This window comes from Pristiophorus japonicus, chromosome 17 (assembly GCF_044704955.1).
Source record: "Pristiophorus japonicus isolate sPriJap1 chromosome 17, sPriJap1.hap1, whole genome shotgun sequence".
In the NCBI taxonomy this organism is placed as follows: domain Eukaryota; kingdom Metazoa; phylum Chordata; class Chondrichthyes; family Pristiophoridae; genus Pristiophorus; species Pristiophorus japonicus.
Window position 1 is genome coordinate 121,807,225 of NC_091993.1, and position 25,731 is coordinate 121,832,955.

The window sequence follows — 25,731 nt, forward strand, 5'->3', positions numbered from 1 at the left end:
TCTCAGAGTGGACCATGGATTAAACCTGGTATATACCTGGGCTAGGTGGCTGAGCTGCTCATCACCCATGAGCTGACCACTGGGGAGGATCAGACACATCATCTGCAAAAACCAACGCTTTTCTCTTCCCTGTCCCCGCCCCTGTGAGGTGTCTCCACACCTTTCAGCCATGACCCAGAGTATCGCATTCAAGGTGCGGCGGGAGGTCTTGGCGGAGGTGCGGCGAATGTTTGGTGCGGAGGTGTGGAGAGTGTTTTTGTGGCGGAGGAGAGGCAAGAAATTGTAGTGGAGGAGCGGCACATGAGGGTACGGGACCCAGAAGAGCCGAAGGCCCAGGGGCAGCATGGGCCAGCTCACACTGCGATATGTGCGCGCGCTAGGTCCGGGCATCAGAGCAGGTCTTCAGTCATCCTGGTTAACCCTTGCTACTGGATAAAGGCCGAGCTCTGTCAAGCCCGTATGGTGGTTGATGTGCAACGGTCACCACACGTTAAAAAAATGCACGCACAGGCATCTTCCACCCCTTCAATTGGAGTTCAGGACCGGAACATCGGGTCCTTCATTGAAACATGTGAACCCATGTGGAAGCATGTCATCCTCGTTCGAGGGACTGCCCATGATGATGATATCTTGTCAATGTGACAATTGTCATTCCAACACCTTTTACCAGATCACAATTGGAAGTGCTGGAAATTCACCTGCAAGACTGCACCTGACCTCGGGAGTTTAGAAATGGCCATAAACGCAGAAACTGAAGAAGTTATGCTTAACCAGTCAAAATATTCACATGGTACAAACCTCAACATGCTGCACACAATTGGGTTTTTATTCAAATTTCCTTTACAATGCATTGCTCAGCAGCAAAACACATTGCATAACTTAAGATATTCGAGTCCATGACTCTCTCCGTTCCCACCTCATGATTTCTATCCTTCCCAATACTCTATCCTTCCCATCCCTGTGAGGTCCTAAGCGTAGCCACACTGAAACCAGATTCTACTGTTCCTTGGGGTAATAGGCAGATCGAGCATTTCGCCCAGCGACCCTTTACACAATGTTACGGGATACAAAAACCTGGGGGAGGGTGGGGGGGTAAAAGAGAGAGGGGAAATGCTCCCACATCGGACCATTATCCAATGATCCCGCCTGGAAGGGTGGATGAGTGAATGAATCGCAGGCAACTGCCGGATCAGATTGAGTCTCCTACTCTCCCTGCACTGGCAAAAACCTGATCAGCCCCCCCCCCACAATAGTTCAGCAACTTGCACTTTATGGTGCGATACTGAGTCACATGCCAGGAGGGTGCAAGGACTAATCTCCGCAATCACTCAACTGATCCCAGCCAGAGGTGGTGATGCACTGCAACTGGTTTTTAGTATTTCTTGGCTTCTTTTGATGGTTTGGGGGGGGGGGGGGGGGTGGGGGGGGTTGGAGGAAAGACGTACATTTATATAGCGCCTTTCGTGACCACTGGACGTCTCAAAGCGCTTTACAGGCAATGAAATACTTTTGAAGTGTAATGTGGAAAATGCGGCATCCAACTTGTGCACAGCAAGCTCCCACAAACAGCAATGTGATAATGACTAGATAATCTGTTTTTGTTATGTTGATCGGGGGATAAATATTGGCCCAGGACACGAGGGATAACGCCCCTGCTCCTCTTCAAAATAGTGCCATGGGATCTTTTACGTCCACCCAAGGGGGCAGGCGGGGCCTCGGTATAACGTCTCATCCGAAAGATGGCAGCTCAGACAGTGCAGCACTCCCTCAGCACTGCACTGGAGTGTCAGCCTAGATTTGTACGCTCAAGTCCCTGGAGCGGGACTTGAACCCACAACCTTCTGACTCAGACGAGGGTGTACCCACTGTGACACTAGCGGACACAAAAAAGATCAGGAAACAGTCCCACATCTGACCATTAACCAGTGATGTTGTCTGGAGGCGTGGATGGGCAGAAACATAGAAAATAGGTGCAGGAGTAGGACATTCGGTCCTTCGAGCCTGCACCACCATTCAATAAGATCATGGCTGATCATTCACCTCAGTACCCCTTCCCTGCTTTCCCATCCATACCCCTTGAACCCTTTAGCCATATCTAACTCCCTCTTGAATATATCCAATGAACTGGCATCAACACTCTGCGACAAGGAATTCCACAGGTTAACAACTCTGAAGAAGTTCCTCCTCATCTGTGTCCTAAATGGCCTACCCCGTATCCTAAGACTGTGTCCCCTGGTTCTAGACTTCCCCAACGTCGGGATCATTCTTCCCGCATCTAACCTGTCCCGTCCCGTCAGAATCTTATACGTTTCTGAGATCCCCTCTCATCCTTCTAAATTCCAGTGTATAAAGGCCCAGTTGATCCAGTCTCTCCTCATATGTCAGTTCAGCCATCCCGGGAATCAGTCTGGTGAACCTTCGCTGCACTCCCTCAATAGCAAGAACGTCCTTCCTCAGATTAAGAGACCAAAACTGAACACAATATTCCAGGTGAGGCCTCACCAAGGCCCTGTACATACTTTATTAAGATGGAGAGTGACACAGTTAATTCAGAAACTAAGGTCCTGAACTTAGGGAAAGCTAACTTCAACGGCATGAGGCGTGAATTGGTTAGAATAGACTGGCAAATGATACTTAAAGGGTTGACGGTGGATAGGCAATGGTAAACATTTATAGATCACATGGATGAACTTCAACAGTTGTACATCCCTGTCTGGAGTAAAAATAAAACAGGGAAGGTGGCTTAACCGTGGCTAACGAGGGAAATTAAAGATCGTGTTAGATCCAAGGAAGAGGCATATAAATTGGCCAGAAAAAGCAGCAAACCCGAGGACTGAGGATCGCAGGCAACGAGGGGATCAGGTTGAGCTGAGACTCTTCCTCATCGATCTGCCTGCCCACTCAACCAAAGGCTGGAAAAAGGAGATATACTGTTCAATCGGTTCTTACACAAGCTTTTTATTAATAGTTATCTTGCAGACCAGTACAGCTGGTGAGTTCTAATCAACGGAGCATTGACATGGGACCCAGTAATAACTCATAACTTCACGGGCATATCATGGGTGATGTACAAATCATTGATCTCTCCAAGATTAGCAACAATGACAGACCCTGATGAAGTACATCTCAAGTCCAGAATGCCACGGACTATACTCTAATTACAATTAACTCAATCTTACAGTTGCTGTTTAAAAAAACTTATGATTCTCAATCAAAACTCAAGTCATATGACCATCACGAGTCGATGAACTGGAAATGTACTGCAGAGATGAAAATGTAACCAAAACCATCGTTATTCCTTCATCAGCATCATGCTGGTGTGATTAATGGGGCAAAACTTGATACCACGCTCAAAAATTCACAACCCCCATTACGACTGGAGCTCCTCCAGATATTACTTCTTGCGTCCAACACTAAAAGCCTGCTTCTATTGCAGTGAAACAAGCCTTTGCGAGCAAAAGAAAAACAAAGAGGCATAAGCATGCCTTGGGTAAACAATACATCCGTTTATTGAGCCTTGGATCACACACAGGATTCCCACTATGTGCCCACGGCACTGGAGCAGACGATCAGACAAGACCGACACCTTCAGAACAGATGAAACAACCAAAGAGGTTTAGAGAAGCTTGCAGTCCCGAGTTGGTGAAGCCAGTTGAAATAATAGACCAATATGTAACCAGATTACAATGCAAATATCATCACAAATCAAGCACCCCACCCAACCGTCCCTCCAACCACCGTCTGCCACACCTATGACAGAGACTGCGGGTCCCACATTGGCCTCTTCAGTCAGCTTCAGTGTGGAAGCAAGTCATCCTCGAATCCGGGGGACCGCCCAAGAAGAAAAGACAATGCTTTCCTAAAAACTTAGTCCATTGAAAAATAGTAAAAAGCCTCAATTTTCATATCATCGAATCATAGAAATTTACAGCACGGAAGGAGGCCATTCGGTCCATCGTGTCCGCGCCGGCCAACAAAGAGCGATCCAGCCTAATTCCACTTTCCAGCTTTTGATCCATAGTCCTTGCAGGTTACGGCACTTCAAGTGCACATCCAAGTACTTTTTAAATGTGGTGAGGGTTTCTGCCCTAACCGTCCTGTCAGGCAGTGAGTTCCAGACCTCCACCACTCTCTGGGTGAAAGAATATCCCCTATCCCTTCTAAACCTCCCCCCAATTACTTTAAATCTATGCCCCCTGGTTGTTGACCCCTCTGCTCAGGGAAATAGGTCCGTCCTATTCATTCTATCTCGGCCCCTCATCATTTTATACACTTCTATTAAATCTCCCCTCATAATATATCAGTCAAGTTGTATCAATAGCCCCAACAGCAGGGAAATCCATCTAACTGTGAGAATGATGGGGACAGGAAGGCGAGGGAAAGAGGACTGATTTTGGAAGAGGGCTGAGTGAGGGAGAGGTGACTCCAGTTCAATTTTTGTTGGGATCTCACTGTAAGGGCAAGTGATTTGCCCAGAATGCTCCAATCACTTGACCTGTTCAATTGTAACTGAAAAGAAAGCACAACTACTTGAATCTATACTTCACCAGTGCAGCTTGAGAAAAAAAAATAAGCTTCCATGAAGAAACAGGTCAATAAAGCACTGGGACACCTTGCTTCTGGGATGAGTCGATTGGCCTCCTTCTGTGCTATACGAGTCAATGGGGCTGAAATTGCCCTCTGCCCCTTTTGGGGCGGATAATTCTAATTATGTGGTGAATTCCCGCCTGAAATCGATGGGGCTGGGAATAGAGAGACATTGCCTTCTTTTCTTTTCAAACATCGGGGCGGTAACGAGTCGGTAGTGGGGGCAAAAGGCGGGCACAGTGTCATCGGTGCCTCGCTGATGCTTAGTAACGGCCCTCCCCTTCACTTAAAGGGGAGGGACGCTGCGAGGTCGACTTGGCGCCCACTGGTTCACCCGGGGGGGGGGGGGGGGGGGGTGGGCTTCGGCCGGGCCAGCAGTGCCGGTAACCAAAGAGGGGGCACCGGGCTGCCTGATGGCGGCTTTGCTGAACCCGTAGCTGCCATCGTCGGGCCGATTGCAGAGTCGGCCGACAATTAAAATACAATGGCGGCCGCGATAGTGCGCCCTCCCCTTTAAGGGCAGACACGCCACCCAGCCACTGGAGCTTCCCGCCGCGCGAAGCTGTCGGGGACGCCGACAAGCGGCCATTCGATTATTTGAGGGCAATGTCGCTTCCAGACGGGGACCAGGCAGTGCGCGCTCAAATGACATCATTACCACCGTTCGCAAAGGAGCGGGGCAGATACCTTCCCCGCCTCAAAAAATCACGAGGGCAATGTCCCGATCGTCGGAGAGTTCGCCCCGACTGCGCGGAAAAAAAGGGGCAATTTCGGCCCCTATATCTTTACTGCTTGGTTATATAATGTTGCACATCTTTCATCGCTTTTAAGCTCGCAGTGCATCGCAGACAGAAAGTCACACCAATAGAGTTTAGTTTCACGGTGCTAAATCATCTCAAGGAGGCAGATCAAATGTGCTTTAATACTGCACGGTGCCACAAGAACTGTCTCGCGGGCAACGCTTTGAGCCCCCTTCGATTTGGGCTGAAGCTGCTGGGCAGAATCTGTGCTCGAGGAACTTGGCACAAACAAGAGTCTCGTGTGATACAGGAATGATCTGAAGTGCTTTCAGGGGGACTTTTACATTGGGTTTTTCATTTACCTTTCACCTGGGTCGATAAGCCAATGCCAATCTATAGAAACTGGGCATCTGGCTGCCAAAAGGGAAGGGCTCCTGTAACCAGACTTGAGGGACCAATATAAAAGCAGTTTAACAATCAGCACTGCTGTTGCTTGGATCGAGCGGGAGCACTGGTGCATGCTGCCTCCCCAGGGTCTCAACGGCAGAGCTGAAGAACAATTCTGCTGTTAGGAAAAAGGAAAAAAGGAGTCTGGTTCACCCATCTCCCCTGTGTTCGCTGACCTACATTGGCTCCCGGTTTAGCAACGCCTCGATTTTAAAATTCTCATCCTGGTTTTCAAATCCCTCCATGGCCTTGTCCCCCTCCTCCCCATCTCTGTAATCTCCTCCAGCCCACAACCCCCAACCCCCCCCCCCCACTCCGAGATATCTGCACTCCTCCAATTTTGCTCTCTTGTGCATCCCCGATTTTCATCGCTTCACCATTGGCGGCCGTGCCTTCAGCTGCCTCAGCCACAAGCTCTGGAATTCCCTCCCCACCTCTCTTTCCTCCTGCAAGATGCTCCTTAAAACCAACCTCTTATCTGCTCTCATTTCTTCTTGTGGCTCAGTGTCAAATTTTGTTTTATAACGCTCCTGTGAAGCGCCTTGGGATGTTTTACTACGTTAAAGGTGCTATATTAATGCAAGTTGTTGTTGTTATTGACCAGTCACTCAGGAAGCCCCCTCACAGACGTTACTCTGACAGTGTTTAAACAAAACAAGCACCAAATGTATGAAGCGCCTTCATAGTAAAACTATAACCAATGGAAAGCAAACTTGAAAAGACACCCCAATGATGAAATTGGTCACAATGTTTATTTCTTAACTTTTCAGCTTTGTGATGTTACAAAGAGATGAACATAGGAACAGGAGTTGACCATTCAGCCCCTCGAGCCCATTCCACCGTTCAATTAGATCATAGCTGATCCGTATCTTAACTCCATCCACCCGTCTTGGTTCCACAACCCACAATACCCTTGCCTAACAAATGAATCTTAGTTTTGACATTTTCAAATGTTTCCCAGCCTCAATGCTTGGGGGGGGGGGGGGGGTTTGAGGAGTGTTCCAGATTTCCCTTTCTGTGAAGAAGTTCTTCCTGACATCACCCCTGAATGGACTAGCTCTAATTTTAAGGTTATGCTCTCCACGAGATGTCTGCGCTCCTCAAATTCTTCCCTTTTGAGCATCACAGATTGTAACTGCTCAACCATCAGTGGCCGGGCCTTCTGCTGCCTGGGCGCCCCCCCAAGTCTGAAACTCCCTGCCAAAAGCTCTCTGCCTCTCTTTCGTCCTTTAAGACACTCCTTAAAACCTACCTCTAAACAAGCTTTGGCCTGTAATTTCTTCTTTTGTGGCTGTGTCAAATTTATCTGTTTGTCTTGTAACACTGCTTTGAAGCACCTTGGGATGTTTTACTACGTTAAAGGCGCTATACAAATACAAGTTGTTGTTCTTGATTCCTCCATCAGAGGAAATCGTTTCTCTCTATTAATCTTTAATCATCTTAAACACCTGAATTAGATTACCCCTTAACCTTCTATATTCAAGCAAATACAAGCCGAGTCCAATATACACATTAAGCTGCACAGCCATCAGGAAGTCCCACACAGAACGCTTGCTGGCTTTTCAACGGGACATTTCTCACATGCGCAAAATTTTGAATGGGCCACGCAGTGCCTTAAAGGAACTGCGCATCCCAAAATAAGTGTTGGGGGGGGGGGGGGGGGGGGGGGGAAATGAGGGGGTGGTGACATTGGTCCAGTCGATGCAACTGGAGCTACGGGTGGATTCACTCTGGAGCATGCACGATGTGGAGAATGATGTGAGTAGCACATTTAGCGAGTTGGTCTTACCGCAGGTAAAGGGGACAGAGCCAGATAGGGAATGGAAGACCAACAGGAAGAGCAGTGCAAGGAAGGTAGTGCAGGGGTCCCCTGCGGTCATCCCCCTGCAAAACAAATACACCGCTTTGGATACTGTTGAGGGGGATGACTCATCAGGGGAGGGCAGCAGCAGCCAGGTTCATGGCACCGTGGGTGGCTCTGCTGCACAGGAGGGCAGGAAAAAAAAAAAGAGTGGGAGAGCAATAGTGATAGGGGATTAGATTGTAAGGGGAATAGATAGGCGTTTCTGCGGCCGCAATCGAGACTCCAGGATGGTATGTTGCCTCTCTGGTGCAAGGGTCAAGGACATCTCGGAGCAGGTGCAGGACATTCTGAAAACGGAGGGTGAACAGCCAGTTGTCGTGGTGCATATAGGTACCAACGACATAGGTAAAAAAACAGGATGAGGTCCTACGAGACGAATTGAGGGAGCTAGGAGTAACATTTAAATTAAAAAGTAGGACTTCAAAAGTAGTAATCTCAGGATTGCAACGTGCTAGTTAGAGTAGGAATCGCAGGATAGCTCAGATGAATACGTGGCTTGAGCAGTGGTGCAGCAGGGAGGGATTCAAATTCCTGGGGCATTGGAACCGGTTCTGGGGGAGGTGGGACCAGTACAAACCAGACTGTCTGCACCTGGGCAGGACCGGAACCAATGTCCTCGGGGGAGTGTTTGCTCGTGCTGTTGGGGAGGAGTTAAACTAATATGGCAGGGGGATGGGAACCAATGCAGGGGGACAGAGGGAAACAAAATGGAGACAGAAGCAAAAGACAGAAAGGAGAAGAGTAAAAGTGGAGGGCAGAGAAACCCAAGGCAAAAAACAAAAAGGGCCACTTTACAGCAAAATTCTAAAGGAGCAAAATGTGTTAAAAAGGCAAGCCTGAAGGCTCTGTGCCTCAATGCGAGGAGTATTCGGAATAAGGTGGACGAATTAACTGTGCAGATAGCAGTCAACGGATACGATGTGGTTGGCATCACGGAGACATGGCTCCAGGGTGACCAAGGAATATTCAACATTTAGGAAGGATAGACAGAAAGGAAGAGGAGGTGGGGTGGTGTTGCTGGTTAAAGAGGAAATTAATGCAATTGTAAGGAAAGACATTAGCTTGGATGATGTGGAATTGGTATGGGTGGAGCTACAGAATACCAAAGGGCAGAAAACGCTAGTGGGAGTTGTGTACAGACCTCCAAACAGTAGCAGTGATGTTGGGGAGGGCATCAAACAAGAAATTAGGGGTGCATGCAATAAAGGTGCAGCAGTTATCATGGGTGACTTAAATATGCATATAGATTGGGCTAACCAAACTGGAAACAATACAGTGGAGGAGGATTTCCTGGAGTGCGTAAGGGATGGTTTTCTAGACCAATATGTCGAGGAACCAACTAGGGGGGAGGCCATCTTAGACTGGGTGTTGTGTAATGAGAGAGGATTAATTAGAAATCTCATTGTGCGAGGCCCCTTGGGTAAGAGTGACCATAATATGGTGGAATTCTACATTAGGATGGAGAATGAAACAGTTAATTCAGAGACCATGGTCCAGAACTTAAAGAAGGGTAACTTTGAAGGTATGAGGTGTGAATTGGCTAGGATAGATTGGCAAATGATACTTAATGGGTTGACTGTGGATGGGCAATGGTAGACATTTAGAGACCGCATGGATGAACTACAACAATTGTACATCCCTGTCCGGCGTAAAAATAAAAAAGGGAAGGTGGCTCAACCGTGGCTATCAAGGGAAATCAGGGATAGTATTAAAGCCAAGGAAGTTGCATACAAATTGGCCAGAAATAGCAGTGAACCCAGGGTCTGGGAGAAATTTAGAATTCAGCAGAGGAGGACAAAGGGTTTGATTGGGGCAGAGAAAATAGAGTACAAGAGGAAGCTTGCAGGGAACATTAAGACAGACTGCAAAAGCTTCTATAGATATGTAAAGAGAAAAAGGTTAGTAAAGACAAACGTAGGTCCCCTGCAGTCAGAATCAGGGGAAGTCATAACGGGGAACAAAGAAATGGCAGACCAATTGAACAAGTACTTTGGTTCGGTATTCACTAAGGAGGACACAAACAACCTTCCGGATATAAAAGGGGTCAGTTGGTCTCATAAGAAGGAGAAACGGAGAGAAATCCTTATTAGTCGGAAAATTGTGTTGGGGAAATTGATGGGATTGAAGGCTGATAAATCCCCAGGTCCTGATGGACTGCATCCCAGAGTACTTAAGGAGGTGGCCTTGGAAATAGCGGATGCATTGACAGTCATTTTCCAACATTCCATTGACTCTGGATCAGTTCCTATGGAGTGGAGGGTAGCCAATGTAACTCCACTTTTTAAAAAAGGAGGGAAAGAAAAAACAGGGAATTATAGACCGGTCAGCCTGACATCAGTAGTGGGTAAAATGATGGAATCAATTATTAAAGGATGTCATAGCAGCGCATTTGGAAAGCAGTGGCATGATAGGTCCAAGTCAGCATGGATTTGTGAAAGGGAAATCATGCTTGACAAATCTTCTGGACTTTGAGGATGTTTCCAGTAGAGTGGACAAGGGAGAACCAATTGCTGTGGTGTATTTGGACTTTTAGAAGGCTTTCGACAAGGTCCCACACAAGAGATTAATGTGCAAAGTTAAAGCACATGGGATTGGGGGTAGTGTGCTGACGTGGATTGAAAACTGGTTGGCAGACAGGAAGCAAAGAGTAGGAGTAAATGGGTACTTTTCAGAATGGCAGGTAGTGACTAGTGGAATACCACAAGTTTCTGTGCTGAGGCCTCAGCTGTTTACATTGTACATTAATGATTTCGACGAGGGGATTAAATGTATTATCTCCAAATTTGCGGTTGACACAAAGTTGGGTGGCAGTGAGAGCTGCGAGGAGGATGCTATGAGGCTGCAGAGTGATTTGGATAGATTAGGTGAGTGGGCAAATGCATGGCAGATGAAGTATAATGTGGATAAGTGTGAGGTTATCCACTTTGGTGGTAAAAAGAGAGACAGACTATTATCTGAATGGTGACAGATTAGGAAAAGGGGAGGTGCAACGAGACCTGGGTGTCATGGTACATCAGTCATTGAAGGTTGGCATGCAGGTACAGCAGGCGGTTAAGAAAGAAAATGGCATGTTAGCCTTCATAGCGAGGGGATTTGAGTACAGGGGCAGGGATATGTTACTACAGTTGCACAGGGCCTTGGTGAGGCCACACCTGGAGTATTGTGTACAGTTTTGGTCTCCTAACTTGAGGAAGGACATTCTTGCTATTGAGGGAGTGCAGCGAAAGTTCACCAGACTGATTCCCAGGATGGTGAGACTGGCATATCAAGAAAGACTGGATCAACTGGGCTTGTATTCACTGGAGTTCAGAAGAGAGGGGATCTCATAGAAACGTTTAAAATTCTAATGGGTTTAGACAGGTTAGATGCAGGAAGAATGTTCCCAATGTTGGGGAAGTCCAGAACCAGGGGTCACAGTCTAAGGATAAGGGGTAATCCATTTAGGACCGAGATGAGGAGAAACTTCTTCACCCAGAGAGTGGTGAACCTGTGGAATTCTCTAGCACAGAAAGTTGTTGAGGCCAATTCACTAAATATATTCAAAAAGGAGTTAGATGTAGTCCTTACTACTAGGGGGATCAAGGGGTATGGTGAGAAAGCAGGAATGGGGTACTGAAGTTGCATGTTCAGCCATGAACTCATTGAATGGTGGTGCAGGCTTGAAGGGCCGAATGGCCTACTCCTGCACCTATTTTCTATGTTTCTAACTCTGATCCATCTTTCCTCGGTCCAAATGGATGAACGTTTAGTCAGTACTTTACCAACAGTAAAATAATTACCAGCACCTGGAGTCATTATTTTTAATGAGGAAAATAGTTACCTAAATTATTGATTTTTTTGTCAAGGGTAATGCTGCAATTATATAGCTTGCTGCACGACGTTGGTATTAAGAATGCGAGGTGATCTTATCAAAACGTGTAAGATTATGAGGGGGCTTGACAAGGTGGATGCAGAGAGGATGTTTTCACTGATGGGAGAGACTAGAACTAGAGGGCACGACCTTAGAATAAGGGGCCGCCTATTTAAAACTGAGATGAGGAATTTCTTCTCAGAGGGTTGTAAATCTGTGGAATTCACTGCCTCAGAGCTGGGTCATTGAATAAATTTAAGACAGAAATAGAGAGTTTCTTAACCGATGAGGGGATAAGGGGTTATGGGGAGCGGGCAGGGAAGTGGAGCTGAGTCCATGATCAGATCAACCATGATCTTATTAAATGGCGGAGCAGGCTCGAGGGGCCATATGGCCTACTCCTGCTCCTATTTCTTCTGTTCTTTGACAGGCTGACACAGCCTGAAGCACTCGATTTATACTGCCAGCTGTGAATTATACACAAACACATGGAAAAGGCCGTGGGTTCCAGTCCCACTCCACACTAGAACCCACTCCACACTTCAGTGCAGAGGCAGTGCTGCAGAGGCAGTGCTGCATTGGCCCCCCCCACCCACCCACCGAAATATTCTGCCCTCCCCGATTTTAAATCGCTCCACTTTTGGAGGCCGTGCCTTCTACTCCCATGGCCCCAAGCTCTGTAATTCCATCCTTGAAGCTCTCTATCCTAAATTAAGACACTCCTTAAAATCTACCTTTGACCAAGCTTTTGGTCATCTGCCATAATTCCTCATGTGGCTCGGTGTCAAATGTTATTTTATGACACTCTAAGTGCCTTGGGACGTTTTACTATGTGAAAGGCGCTTCAGAAACACAAGTTGTTACTGGGGAGGGCATCACGGCAGAGCCGAAACCGGTCCTCACCCGCTCACTTTCCACCACGTGTCACTGGATGGTGCTGAGCAGCAGGAGGCCTGGCTGTTTTCCCCCTCTCCCTGGCCCAGGGACACGGATGTGAAATGAGTCATCCTCAAAAATCGATGGCAGCGCCGATATCTGCTAACTGAGCACAGGCCAGGAACCAAGCCAAGGGTCAGTTTGGTTTTTACGATTTGGTGCTGTGTCAGGCAGGCATAGCAACAGACAGTGAGCTCATCGTGTTTGTCCCTGTACTACATGCTGTCTGGTTAAATGGAATCAGCTTACAGTTCAGTAGGAAACGCTCAGTCACAGAATCGGAATCTTGCAGAAGTGGGAACCCTGCACCATTAAACTTCAATTTGGCAGCGGTCACTGGTGGATCCACGATCAAGGGATGTTGGGGACCGGGCGAGAAGAGTGGACTCGAGGTAGGTGGTCAGCCATAAATCAGCACAAAAATCCAGGTCGACGCTCGCTGAGGGAGAGCTGCACTGTTGGAGGTGCCGTCTTTCAAATGAGACATTAAACCGAGGCTCCGTCTGCTCTCTCAGATGGACGTAAAAGATCCCATGGCACTATTTCTAAGAGCAGGGGAGTTATCCCTGGTGTCCTGGCCAATATTTATCCCTCAATCAACATCACTAAAAATTACCAGGTCATTATAACATTGCTGTCTGTGGAAGCTTGCTGTGTGCAGTTGGCTGCAGTGTTTCCGACATCGTCATCATAGGCAGTCCCTCGAATCGAGGATGACTTGCTTCCACATCAAAAAGGGTGTTTCAATGAACGACCTAATATTCCAAGTCCCGAACTACATCGTGAAGGGTGGAAGATGCCTGCGCGTGGATTTAAAAAAATATATAAACGTGTGGTGTTCGTTGCACACCAGCCACCACACGGGCTTGACAGAGCTCGGTCTTGGTCCAGTGGCAAGGGTTGAACAAGGATGACTGGAGACCAGCTCTGCTGCACGGACCAAGTGCGCGCATATATCGCAGTGTGGGCTGGGCCCGTACTGCCCCTGGGCCCTCGTCTCTTCTGGGCCCCGAACTCCCGCCTCTCTCTCGCCGCTCCTTCGCCCCGACCTCGCCGCTCCTACCAGCGACCTGGATTTGGACGACGTCCGATCCAGTCGCCCGCTTCATAGCCATTGCCCTCCTGCAGCAGCACGCGCTGTATCACGTCGTGGTATGCTGCCATGCTCTTTTTAAGGCCCCAAGCTGCCTCTGGTGTTCCTCACAGGCCTGGGCCGCGCCAAATCCACCACCACCATGCTCTTTTCCTACATTGCAACAGTGACTACACTTCAAAAGTACTTCAGAGGCTGTAAAAGCTCTTTGGGGCGTTCTGAGGTTGCGAAAGGCGCTATATAAATGCAAGTCTTTCATTATGATCTTATTGAATGGCGGTGTAGGCTCGATGGGCCGATGGCCTACCACTGCTCCAAAAATCTTACGTTCTTAAGAGCAGCAATTGAAACAGTACATGAAATCATCCATTTTGTTTCAAACAAGAGAAAGGGAACTTTTATCTAGCACCTCATCACATCCCAAACAACCAACAAATTACTTTGGAAGTGCAGACATTGTTGGCATTATTTTCAAATCCCTCCTTGGCCTCGCCCCTCCCTATCTCTAATCTCCTCCAGCCCCACAACCACCGGCCCCCAGAGATGTCTGCGTTCCTCTAATTCTGACCTCTTGAGCATCCCTGATTATAATCGCTCAACCATTGGTGGCCGTGCCTTCTGTTGCCTCGGCCCTAAGCTTTGCAACTCTCTGCCTAAACCTCTCCGCCTCTACCTTTCTTTTCTCCTTCAAGACCTTCCTTAAAACCTACCTCTTTGACCAAGCTTTTAGTCACCTGCGCTAATTTCTACTTATGCGGCTCGGTGTCAAATTTTTTTAAAATCTTAATATTCCTGTGAAGTGCCTTGGGACATGTCACTACGTTAAAAGGCGCTATATAAATACAAGTTGTTGTTTTTGTATATCAGCTAAACTTTCAGAGTTCATTGAGAAGGGAATTATGTGGGAGAATACTAAACCATTCCACCTCTGTGCAATTCACAGGTCTCAGCCCAGACAGAAGCAGCCGGTTCCCTGGGGTTTTCCTACAAGATTCCATTCACTCGCCCCAGTACTGTCAGGAAACTCCACCCCTGACTCCATCCACCTTGCTGCTGTTTCATCCCCTCGTTACAGGTCTTCTCAAAACCCATCTTTGGGCTGTGCTCACTATTACCTCTCCTACTCTTGCTCAGCAACTGTTTCTCCTCTGTAAACACCCTGGAGCCTTTACTCTGCTAATCAAATACAAGCCGAAGAAATAAAAAGACCTGCAATTTCCAATATTTTGTACAAATTCCTCAAATACAGAAAGTTATAAAATGCTGGAGAACTCCAAGATCGAGATACCGCTCAAATATGCAAATCGCTGCCTTTTAACATTTAGACAATTGATTTCTGCCCTGATGCAGATGTGCAATGATGTACATCACAATAACCCTTTTCAGTTTATAACTAGAAAAATTAAACCAACGATGCAGAGTGGAAAAATTCACATCTACACAAATACTACCCAAACTGCCAGTCTGGCTCAGTGGATAGCACTGTCATCTTCGGAGTCGGAAGGTTGTGGGTTCAAGTCCCACTCCAGGAGTTCAGCAGATAACCGAGGCTGACAATTCAGGGCAGTACTGAGGGAGGTGCCGTATTTCGGATGAGATATGACAGAGTTCCCGTCAGGTAGACATTAAAGATCCCATGGCTCTATTTGATGAAGAGCAGATGAATTCTCCTCTGGTCTCCTGGCCAACACTTATCCCTGAACCACTGTGACAAATGACATTTAATTGTTGTGTCGTCTGAAGTAGTCGAAACACAACCTGCTCACTTTGCACCAGATTTAATGAAAAAAACAGACAGACACAGTGAGGGGCCACACGCATAAAAAGCCAGCCCATTTATCAGACAATACTTACAGCTGTTAGCCAGCTAACTTTACAATCCTACCAGTTTATGGAGTCCCTGTGCAGATGCACGCTGTACCACTCGACAATGTTGGCTTGATTTTTCTGGTGTACGCTGAAAAGTATCAGCCTAGATTTATACGCTCAAGCCCCTGGAGTGGGACTTGAACCCACAACATTCTGACGGAGGAGAGAGTGCTACCCACTGAGCCACAGCTGACCACCCTGTTGTATCTGGGCTACACTAACCCAAGCTGGCAATGAATAAAGACACTGTAATCAGTTCGTAGGAGATTCAGTCTTCTCATGGACACCATCTTGAGAACACATCCAAATCACAACACTTCATTAACTGACCTTACACCCCTGAAGCATTGCTCATTACTGTAACAGTAAGCATCTCAAACAGTGTTTGAAAAACAAGAGCTTGTGTCGCTAATTATATGTCATGTCAACTATGTAATAGAATATACAACTGGGACTGGAAGTTTACATAAAATAAGCCACCAATGCCCAAGAACTCCTGGTTTAGTCTGCAAACCGGAGTAACTTGTGTCCTTTATGTAGTCGCCATGCTAAAAAAAAAAAGAGACCCATTTGCAAAAGGGAGTTCCTTCTGCTTAAAACACTGCAGACAACTCATTTAGATTAGACGGGTAATCTAGGCGAGTACAAGGTAATTGATTTAAGCCATTACCAGCATCGGTTGCACAAACAGACAGGGGCATCAGCAAATCCCCACAGGCCTCACTTAAAGATCACGAGGAAGCAACGCACATTCAATACAAAACTAACGAGAACCACCTCCTTGTCAGACACCATTTCCAACCTCTGATTTTCATTTGTGGTAGACATAGCGCCATAGATTTTGTATAATTACTTACTTATCCTGATTATACAATATTGGCTTGCAATAATATGCTGCTATACTACAGCATACTGCCTCCTTCCTATAGTGTAACAACTTGCATTGATGTAGCACCTTTAACATGGGACATTTGCCAAAGCACTTCTCACGCGCGTTAACAAAATTTGATACGGAGCCACATAAAGAGCGATTAGGACAGATGACCGTTTGGTCACAGAAATAGGGGTTAAGGAGCGCTTTAAAAAGGATGAGTGTGGTAGAGACAAAGCGATTTCCAGAGCTTAGAGCCTCCGTGGCTGAAGGCAGGGCCGGCAACAGTGGAGCGATTAAAATTAGAGGATCCGCAGGAGGCCAGAATTGAAGGAGTGTAGAGTTTTGAGGGTCCTAGAATAGGAAGAGGTTACACAGATGTAGGGAGGGGTGAGGCCATGGAGGGATTGGAGTACCAGAATGAGAATTTAAAAAAAAAAAATCAAGGTGTTGCAGGATCAAGAGTCAATGCAGGTCAGCAAGCACAGGGGTGATGGGTGAATGGGACTTGGTGCGAGTTAGGATACGGGCAGCAGAATTTTGGTTCAAGCTGATGTCGGGTGGAAGATGGGAGGCTGGCCGGGAGAGAATTGGAAGTCAAATCTCGATGTAAAAAATTGCATGGATGAGGGTTTCAGCAGCTGATGAAGGCACGGCCACCGATGGTTGAGCGATTATAAATCAGGGATTCTCAAGAGGGCAGATTCAGAGGAGCGCAGACAGCTCGGGGGAGGATCCGGGGTTGGACAAGAGGGGAATACCAGAGGAGGAGGAAATACAAGTACAAAGCATAATTTCAAGTAAAAGCACATCAAAAGTCACACGGATGGACTCGGTTTCAACATGTCTTTTGCAGTATACTTAGTTACAGTGAGAATATTAGTGAGCACACTCGTGCATATGTTTAAAAGCTGTGGCTCCCAATGCAACATTTTTTTATCTAGCTGTTAAAATGTTTGAAAGGTTGGCTTCTCTTCCTTCGTACACCGTTACAGTGTCGCATATTACTGTTATAGCATTCCATTCTCAAATATAAATTGCTGCAAATATAGAGCAAGGATGTGTAAAGAAAAATGTCACATTGCTCACTTTTGCCTCGTCTATCAGAAATTCAACTGCTCTGCAACTGAACTGCCAAACTGTGCCAGGAATGACTTCAGCTTCAAGTATGATTTGCTACTTTTGTTATTGAGGACTAAAGTGGTCCAAACATTTCACAGGTCGATGGGAATATTTGCAACAACACAAGAATTAGGAGCTGGAGCAGGAGTAGGCCATTCTGCCCCTTGAGCCCGCTCCGCCATTCAATAAGATCATGGCGGACCTTCGACCTCAAATCCACATTCCCGCCCTATCAACATATCCCGTGATTTCCCTGGAGTTCAAAAATCTATCTGTCTCAGCCTTGAATATACTCATCGTTTCTGCATCCAGAGCCCTTTGGGGTCAAGTATTCCAAAGATTCACAAACCTCTGAAGAAATTCCTCCTCATTACAGTCTTAAATGGCCGACCCTTTGTTCGGAGACCATGCCCCCTTGCTCTGGACACCAGCCAGGGGGAAACAACCTCTAAGCATCAACCCTGTCAATCCCCCTCAGTATCTTGTTTCAATGAGATCCCTCTCATTCTTCTAAAGTCCAGAGAGTATAGGCCCAAGCTACACAATCTCTCCACATCGGACATCCCTTTCATCCCAAGGATCAATGTTGGGTTAGATTCCCTACCTCTACACTCCTTTTATGCTGAAGACCAAAATGCAGAGGTAACCACTACCTCCTCTATCAAAGTTATTTGAGCATATACAAGGCTATGGGAAGGAGGCTCCTTTTATCAAATGAACAACTTGCATTTCTATAGCGCCTTTCACGATCTCAGGATGTGCCAAAGTGCTTTACAGCCAATGAAGTACTTTTTGCTTTGAAGTGTTGTCACTGTTGTAAAGTAGGAAACACGGGAGGCAATTTGCACACCGTAAGCTCCCACAAACTGCAATCCGTTCTCAGCTGTTGGCTAGAACCTTCTTGCAACTGGTCAAATGGTGGCCGTGGGATTTATTATGTCTACCTGAGGGAGCAGACGGGGCCTCGTTGTCACGCTTATCTGAAAGACGGCACCTGTAATAGTGCAGTGCTCCCTCAGTGCTGCACTGGGAGCGTTGGCTTGGATTTTTGTGCTCAAGTCTCGAGTGGGGCTGGAACCCACGACCTTCTGACTCTCGGGCGAGAGTGCTGCCCACTGAACCACAGCTGACGATGAGGACAGGAAGGTACTGACCAGTTTCTCCTCCTTCCATCCGACCAGTCAACAACCTGGTACAAAAATGGTTGCACCCGAGTGAGAGTTTATTTCCAACCTCCCAGGCACTCGCAAAACTTTTGTTTGACAAAAGTTAGCATATTATTATTACACCAAAGCACGTGGTCGAGATTAGCTTGGGATGAACACTAGATTGTAGCAATGTTTTAAGATTGCATGGCGAATTGAAGCAAGCCTCCATTAACATCTGGCTTTTCACTGCTCTCTATCGAGTACAGCGTTTGCAGGCCTTCACAGTGAAAAAATAATTTGCACGGATTTTATTAAAAGAACATAAGAACATAAGAATTAGGAATAGGAGTAGGCCATCTAGCCCCTCGAGCCTGCTCCGCCATTCAATATCATGGCTGATCTGGTCGTGGACTCAGCTCCACTTACCCGCCCGCTCCCCGTAACCCTTAATTCCCTTAATGGTTAAAAATCTATCTATCTGTGACTTGAATACATTCAATGAGCTAGCCTCAACTGCTTCCTTGGGCAGAGAATTCCACAGATTCACAACCCTCTGGGAGAAGAAATTCCTTCTCAACTCGGTTTTAAATTGGCTCCCTGGTATTTTGAGGCTGTGCCCCCTAGTTCTAGTCTCCCCGACCAGTGGAAACAATCTCTCTGCCTCTATCCTGTCTATCCCTTTCATGATTTTAAATGTTTCTATAAGATCACCCCTCATCCTTCTGAACTCCAACGAGTAAAGACCCAGTCTACTCAATCTATCATCATAAGGTAACCCCCTCATCTCCGGAATCAGCCTAGTAATTGTCTCTATAAAAGTCACTGCATAATCCATTCTGTTTATAAAGTTATTTTTCACAGCTAAATGTCATTACTTTCATCAGTGCAAATGTCAAGACATTGTTTGTGGATGTCGCAAGGATGCCTGTGAATGCACACTCTCTTGTTTACTGCCTTTTCCCCGCAATTCACTTGTGCGGCACTGTTCCTCTCGCCTGCTCCAATGCATCCAGCACTTCTCCTGCAGTGGCTTCTCTTCCTAAGCCCACACACATTATCTGGGAAATTTCCCAACGTCCCATCCCTGGCACATTGTCCCACTGCCCGTCTTCATGCTCAGCAACATCTGTGGGCATGGAGTGAGCGTCCACCAGTTTGCCACCGATGCCCATTACCCTCGACTGCCATTGTGGTGTTGTGGTTGAGCCGAAACTCAACAGGAGCAAGATCTAACCGCTGCATTTGGTTCCTTCCAAGAACACTTTTCATCCTCACCACCAACTGCCTCCCCCCACCCCACCACGACATCATCCTCCCTCTTTTCCCTCCCCCGTTCACGACATCATCTCTCCCCCCAATCATCCCCCCCTCCCCATTATTCCTCCTTTCCCCCATCCCATTATTATTCCTCTCCCCCTTCCCAATGATTCCTCTCTTCACACCCCCATTCCACCTCTTCCCCACCCCCCATTATTCCTCCTCCCCACCCCCCATTATTCCTCCTCTTACTTCACCATCTCTTTATTCCTCTCTGCCACTCCCCCTATTCCTCCAATATTCTCCTCTCCTCCCCCACCCCACCAATTATTCCTCTCCATTTCCCAACAACTGCCTGTTCAAGCTCACGCTCTCCAACCCCGTATCACTTGAATCACCAAGACTATCCATTTCTTCTTCAGCAACATCACTTGTCTCAGTCATACCAAAACCCTCATCCAGACTTGATGTCCCCAAATACTCCTCTCGCCACCCGTACAAGTGCCACTCCACAGCTTGCCCAAATCTCTGCCGCCCGCAAACAAAATCCTGCTCCCCCCAGTCTCGTAATCCTCCATTGCCTCCTTATTCCCCCAAGCCTCCAATTCAAAAATCCTCATCACGTCCTTCCACAGCCGTGCTCCGCACCGCCCTCTGCTCCCGCGTCCGCCCCGCCCTCTGCCGGCAAAGTCTTCAGCTGTCTTGGCTCATCCAAGTTGTGGGATGGCACTTTGCGGGCGGCGAGAGGAGTATTGGGAACATCAAGTTTGCAGGCGATGAAGCCGCGGATGTGGGTTTTGGTGTGACTGAGACAAGTGATGTTGCAGAAGAAGAAATGGACAGTCTTGGTGATTGAAGTGATGAGGGGTTGCACAGTGTGGGCGAGACTCATCCCTCAAATCCTCTGCCTAGCTACCTCTCCTTCAAGATGGTTCTCCACTTGATGACACATCTGACCCTTCCAATATCACATCTATTATCGCTCAGCATCCACTCGCGCCTCGGAAGAGCATGGATTATAGCCAACTATGGTCAAGCTGCTATATAAACGGACGCAGTATTTTCTGTCGCAAACATAGTGATCGAGATGTCACTACATGAAAACCAAGCATTTGAGAGGGGGGGGGGGGGGGGGGGGGGGGGGGAAGGAAGGGAGAAAGAGAGGAACAAGAGAGGAGAAAGGGGAGGGGAGTCCTTTGTGTATGACATTTGAATGCCCCAACCAAAGTCCTCTTGTTCGGACATGTCCCAGAATTTCGATTTGGTTAACTGCCATTTATCTTATTTGTTCCATTCGTCATCTTTTTTTTTTTGCATACGAGGGGATAGAAAGGAAAAAGGATCCAAAGCATCCAAGAATATGCCAAATAAGGCTGCTATTTCCATTATCAATTAATTTGGAACAAATAAAACATTACAGAGCTAGCTTTGACCACAAACCGAGGATCCCAATTGTTCCAATTGATATTACTGAGACTTCAGATCTGTAGATATCTTATCCGCTTTTTGAAAAAATTCATTCATGGGATTTGACTTTCCCAACGCACTCCTGGCTGGCCTCCCACATTCTATCCTGCGTAAACTAGAGGCGATCCAAAACTCAGCAGCATGTGCCCTAACTCGCACCAAGTCCCATGGCTCCCGGTTAAGCTGTGACTTCATTTCAAAATTCTCATCCTTGTTTTCAAATCCCTCCATGGTCTCCAGCCGCACGTCGCCGCCCCCCCGCCCCCTCACCCCGTCCCCGAGATGTCTGCGCTCCTCTAATTCTGCCCTCCGGAGCATAATCACTCAACCATTCTGTTGCCTCGACCCCAAGCACTGTAACTCCCTGCCGAAGCTTCTCCGCTTCTCTACCCCTCTCTCCTCCTTCAAGACGCTCCTTAAAACCTACCTCTTTGACCAAGCTTTTGATCACCTGCACTAATTTCTACTTATGCGGCTCGGTGTAAAATGTTTTAATCTCATAATGCTCCTGTGAAGCGCCTTGGGATGATTCACTGTGTTAAAGGCGCTATAGAAATGCAAGTTGTTGTTGTTGGATATGGCCATCTCTAATTGCCCTTGTGCAGGTGGTGGTGAGCCGCCGCCTTGAACCGCTGCAGTCCGTGTGGTGAAGGTGCCCACAGTGCTGTTGGGGAGGGAGTTCCAGGATTGTGACCCAGTGACGATGAAGGAACGGCCGATATATCTCCAAGTCTTCAGTTGCGTCAGTCACTCCTCAAGCTGTCCCGAGTGTCTCACCGATACGAGAGTTGACTCGCTTCCACCGCTATTGACTTGTCCAATAGTGCAATCTGGGGGCGTAACTATAGGGGATATCAACATCTTCTGCTCGCGTTTCTCTTCGATCTCGCTCAGGGGTGAGCCAAGGCTCGGCTCAAGTCGTTCAGTTGCTTTATTCCACAGTTCAGATGAACTATTCCACAGTTCAGATGAACGTACAGAGCAAGAGTCATAATCATATTTATTTGCTTCGATTGCTATAATTCATCTCTACCGAACATAAAAATAACGTGCACGGTAGACTACTTCACTTCACCATGTCATCTTGCTTGATCTAAATCGACCAACTCCTCTGCTTTCTGCCTTTCTCGCCCTCCTTATTCAGGGGCCTCTATGCCTAAATTGCAGATTATATTGCAACAGCTAGACTGGTTTTTTGTTTAGGTATCTGACCTTCTGCTTTATTTCTGTCTATTCAGTCAGAAGGAGACCACAGACCTTCCAACACAATGGGAGAGATATTTATCAATGATGAAGACAGGCCGCCAGATTGCATGTTATTTACAGTGTGACTAAATATCAAGACTAGCTCGTTAACATTTAACTACCTACGGCCCAGACCTCTTTTTGCAGGAATATACTTTTAAAACATTTAAAAGCAATTCTTACCAAATCCTTTCAGTGCCAAACACAATCCTGCAACATGACTGATCTCCCAATATTTCTGTGTTTGGATAAACTGCCAACCCAAAACCAGGGTATCCAAAAGGCATTGCCCCAAAAAAACAAAAATGAAAGGTAACTGTACACAGGGTTAGCTAATAGTTATACAATTAACTGGTTCAGTCAGCCAATGCCGGCAACACAAATCACTGATAAATGACCTCCGAAGGCCAGTCTGCATTTACTGCACTGTGCTCTGTGCAGACGCAACATGTAAACCTCTGTAAACAGTGTCAGCTGTGGCTCAGTGGGTAGCACTCTCGCCTCTGTCAGAAGATTGTGGGTTCAAGTCCCACTCCAGGGACGTGAACACATAAATCTTGGCCGACACTCCACTACAGTGCGGAGGGAGTGCTGCACTGTCGGAGGTGCCGTCTTTCAGATGAGACCAAGGCTCCTTCTGCTCGCTCAAGTGGACGTAAAAGATCCCATGGCACTATTTCGAAGAGGAGCAGGGGAGTTATCCCCGGTGTCCTCGGCCAATATTTATCCCTTAATCAACATCACTAAAACAGATTATCTGGTCGTTATCACATTGGTGTGTGTGGGAGCTTGCTTGTGCGCAAATTGGCTGCCGCGCTGCCCACATTACAACAGTGACTACACTCCAAAAAGTACTTCATTGGCTGTAAAGCACTTTGAAAGGTCTGGTAGTACATAAATCCAAGTCTTTCTTTCTTTATAAACAGCCTGTCCATGTATATATGGAGGTGCAGTAAGCACATTCGGTTTCTGGTATACTGGGAGACTTTTTCATCTGTTGGGCACTGAGTGGTGAGACACTGTCCTGTTGATTTGAATTAGAGCACAGTTGTACAACTATGATGCATTCAAACAGAAGCTAGATGGGCACGTGAGGGAGAAAGGAATAAGGATCGGTTTATGGGATTAGATGAAGTAGGGTGGGAGAAAACCAGTGTGGTGTATAAACACCAGTCATGACGAAAAGTCGTTGAACTGAAACGTTAACTGTTTCTCTCCATAGATGCTGTCTGACCTGCTGAGTATTTTTTGTTTATGTTACCAGCATATAGACATTGGGCTGAATGACCCGTTTCTGCATTGCAGATTCTAGATAATTCTATGAGTAAAACTTAGATCAAGACACAATTACCAAATTGGAGCATTGCTATCTTCAACCTACTTGGTGACTGTTTCTTTCATAGGTCAGATTGTATGCAGCGTGAGGATGGAGGGGTTTTTCTATTCATCTTAGCTGCGAGCATCAAGCTCGGGGTGGTGATAAGCCCTTACTCTGTTCCAACAATTTATCTTAACCTCCTGTTGCACTAAATGGCATTGCTTTCACTCTGTTGCCTGTGTGAGCAGCCCTGGTCAACCATTACATGGTTCTTCACAATTCGCAAAGAGAATGCAAAAGTCCCTCTCTCCTCTATCTGGCCTGGATTCAAACATCCTGGAAGTGAAAGAATCTTCCAAACAAATTCAAGTCAGCAAAACACCACAATACTTCAAAATTAAACAGGCACAAGATTTTGTGTTGAACTATCCAGTGCTGCTTCAAAGTCAGATCCTTGCTAAAGATTTTGCTACCTGCAGTATTTCAGCACAGGACTTTTTCATCAGTGTTAAAACTTTGAAGACCCCATCTTATGTATTTACAAATCTTAGCAGCAATCGCTTATGCTTTTATACATACATTTCTGGAGAGAGTGCACCATTTTGGGTTGGGATTGTATCCCTACAATAGTCCCAATATCTGTCCTATCTCTTCCCTCAATTCCATCACATCCCAGAACAGCAGCACCAGCCAACACCCACCACCCCAAGCCCATCCCGGACCAGGTATCCCACCCTGATCCCAATCCCTGCACCATTCCCAGTCCCAACCACTCCAAACGTGTCCCTCTCTCACCTCAGCCCCTGTCAAAGCCCCGACTTGCCCCAGCCCCAGCTCCTGCCTGTCCCAACATGGCCCAGTCCCAGCCCTGGTCCTGCCGGCCCCTCTCTCTGGCCCTTGCCCAAACCTGTCGCTGGCCCAGTCCCAGGAAGCCCAGCCCCCGCCCCCGCTGCTCCAAGCCCGGCTCACCTTCCTCTCCCTGGGCCCCGGTGTCTCCCTCTCCCGGGGCCCCGGTGTGTCCCTGAGGCTCACCTCCCGGGGGTGCGGGCACGGGCGCGGGCTCGGCCTCTCCCTGCCCCGGGGCCGGGGGCGGGGTGCCGGGCCGGCCGCAGTGCGAGTGCCGCAGCTCCCTGAAGTATTTCTTGGTCTCCCGCAGGTTCTGCCGCAGGTACGACGCGTGTTTGCTGCAGCTGCCCAGGCTCCGCAGCAGCTCGCGGGCCGCCGGGCTCAGAGAGCGGCCGCCGCCGCCCGCAGCCTCCATGTCCGGCCCGGGGCTCCGGGGACACCGAGTCCGGGCTCCGGGCTTCAGCCTGACACCAGCGCCGCTCCCTCACCCCGGCAACTGGGGCGCCCCGGCCCCTGGGTAATGTAGTCCCGCCGGCCCCTGGGTAATGTAGTCCACTGCCCCCTGGGTAATGTAGTCACTGCACCCTGGGTAATGTAGTCCGCGCCGCCCCCCTGGGTAATGTAATCCTGCCGCCCACTGGGTAATGTAGTCATTGCACCCTGGGTAATGTAGTCCACTGCCCTCTGGGTAATGTAGTCACTGTATCCTGGGTAATGTAGTCACTGTACCCTGGGTAATGTAGTCCGCGCCGCCCCCTGGGTAATGTAGTCCATACACTGCCCCCTGGATAATGTAGTCACTGTATCCTGGGTAATGTAGTCACTGCACCCTGGGTAATGTAGTCCATACACTGCCCGCTGGGTAATGTAGTCCATACACTGCCCCCTGGGTAATGTAGTCTACTGCCCCCTGGGTAATGTAGTCACTGCACACTGGGTAATGCAGTCCACTGCCCCCTGGGTAATGTAGTCCACTGCCCCCTGGGTAATGTAGTCACTGAATGGCCACTTGGGTAATGTAGTCACTGAATGGCCACTTGGGTACTGTAGTCCATACATGGCCCACTGGGT

At 47.7% G+C, this 25,731-nt stretch overlaps 1 protein-coding gene across 2 annotated transcripts in view; it reads right to left on the minus strand.

Moving 5' to 3' along the window:
• dstyk (dual serine/threonine and tyrosine protein kinase) overlaps positions 1-25,160 on the minus strand; it is a 106,718-nt gene extending 81,558 nt beyond the window's left edge. The window contains exon 1 of one of the 2 annotated variants that reach the window (XM_070859479.1): positions 24,847-25,160. In XM_070859479.1, the coding sequence (XP_070715580.1) occupies positions 24,847-25,075 (229 nt within the window). In that variant the 5' untranslated portion in view covers positions 25,076-25,160. Of the gene's footprint in view, positions 1-24,783 lie in introns of both variants that reach the window. The other variant, XM_070859478.1, reaches the window with a different exon arrangement.
• Between the last annotated feature and the right edge of the window lie 571 nt (positions 25,161-25,731).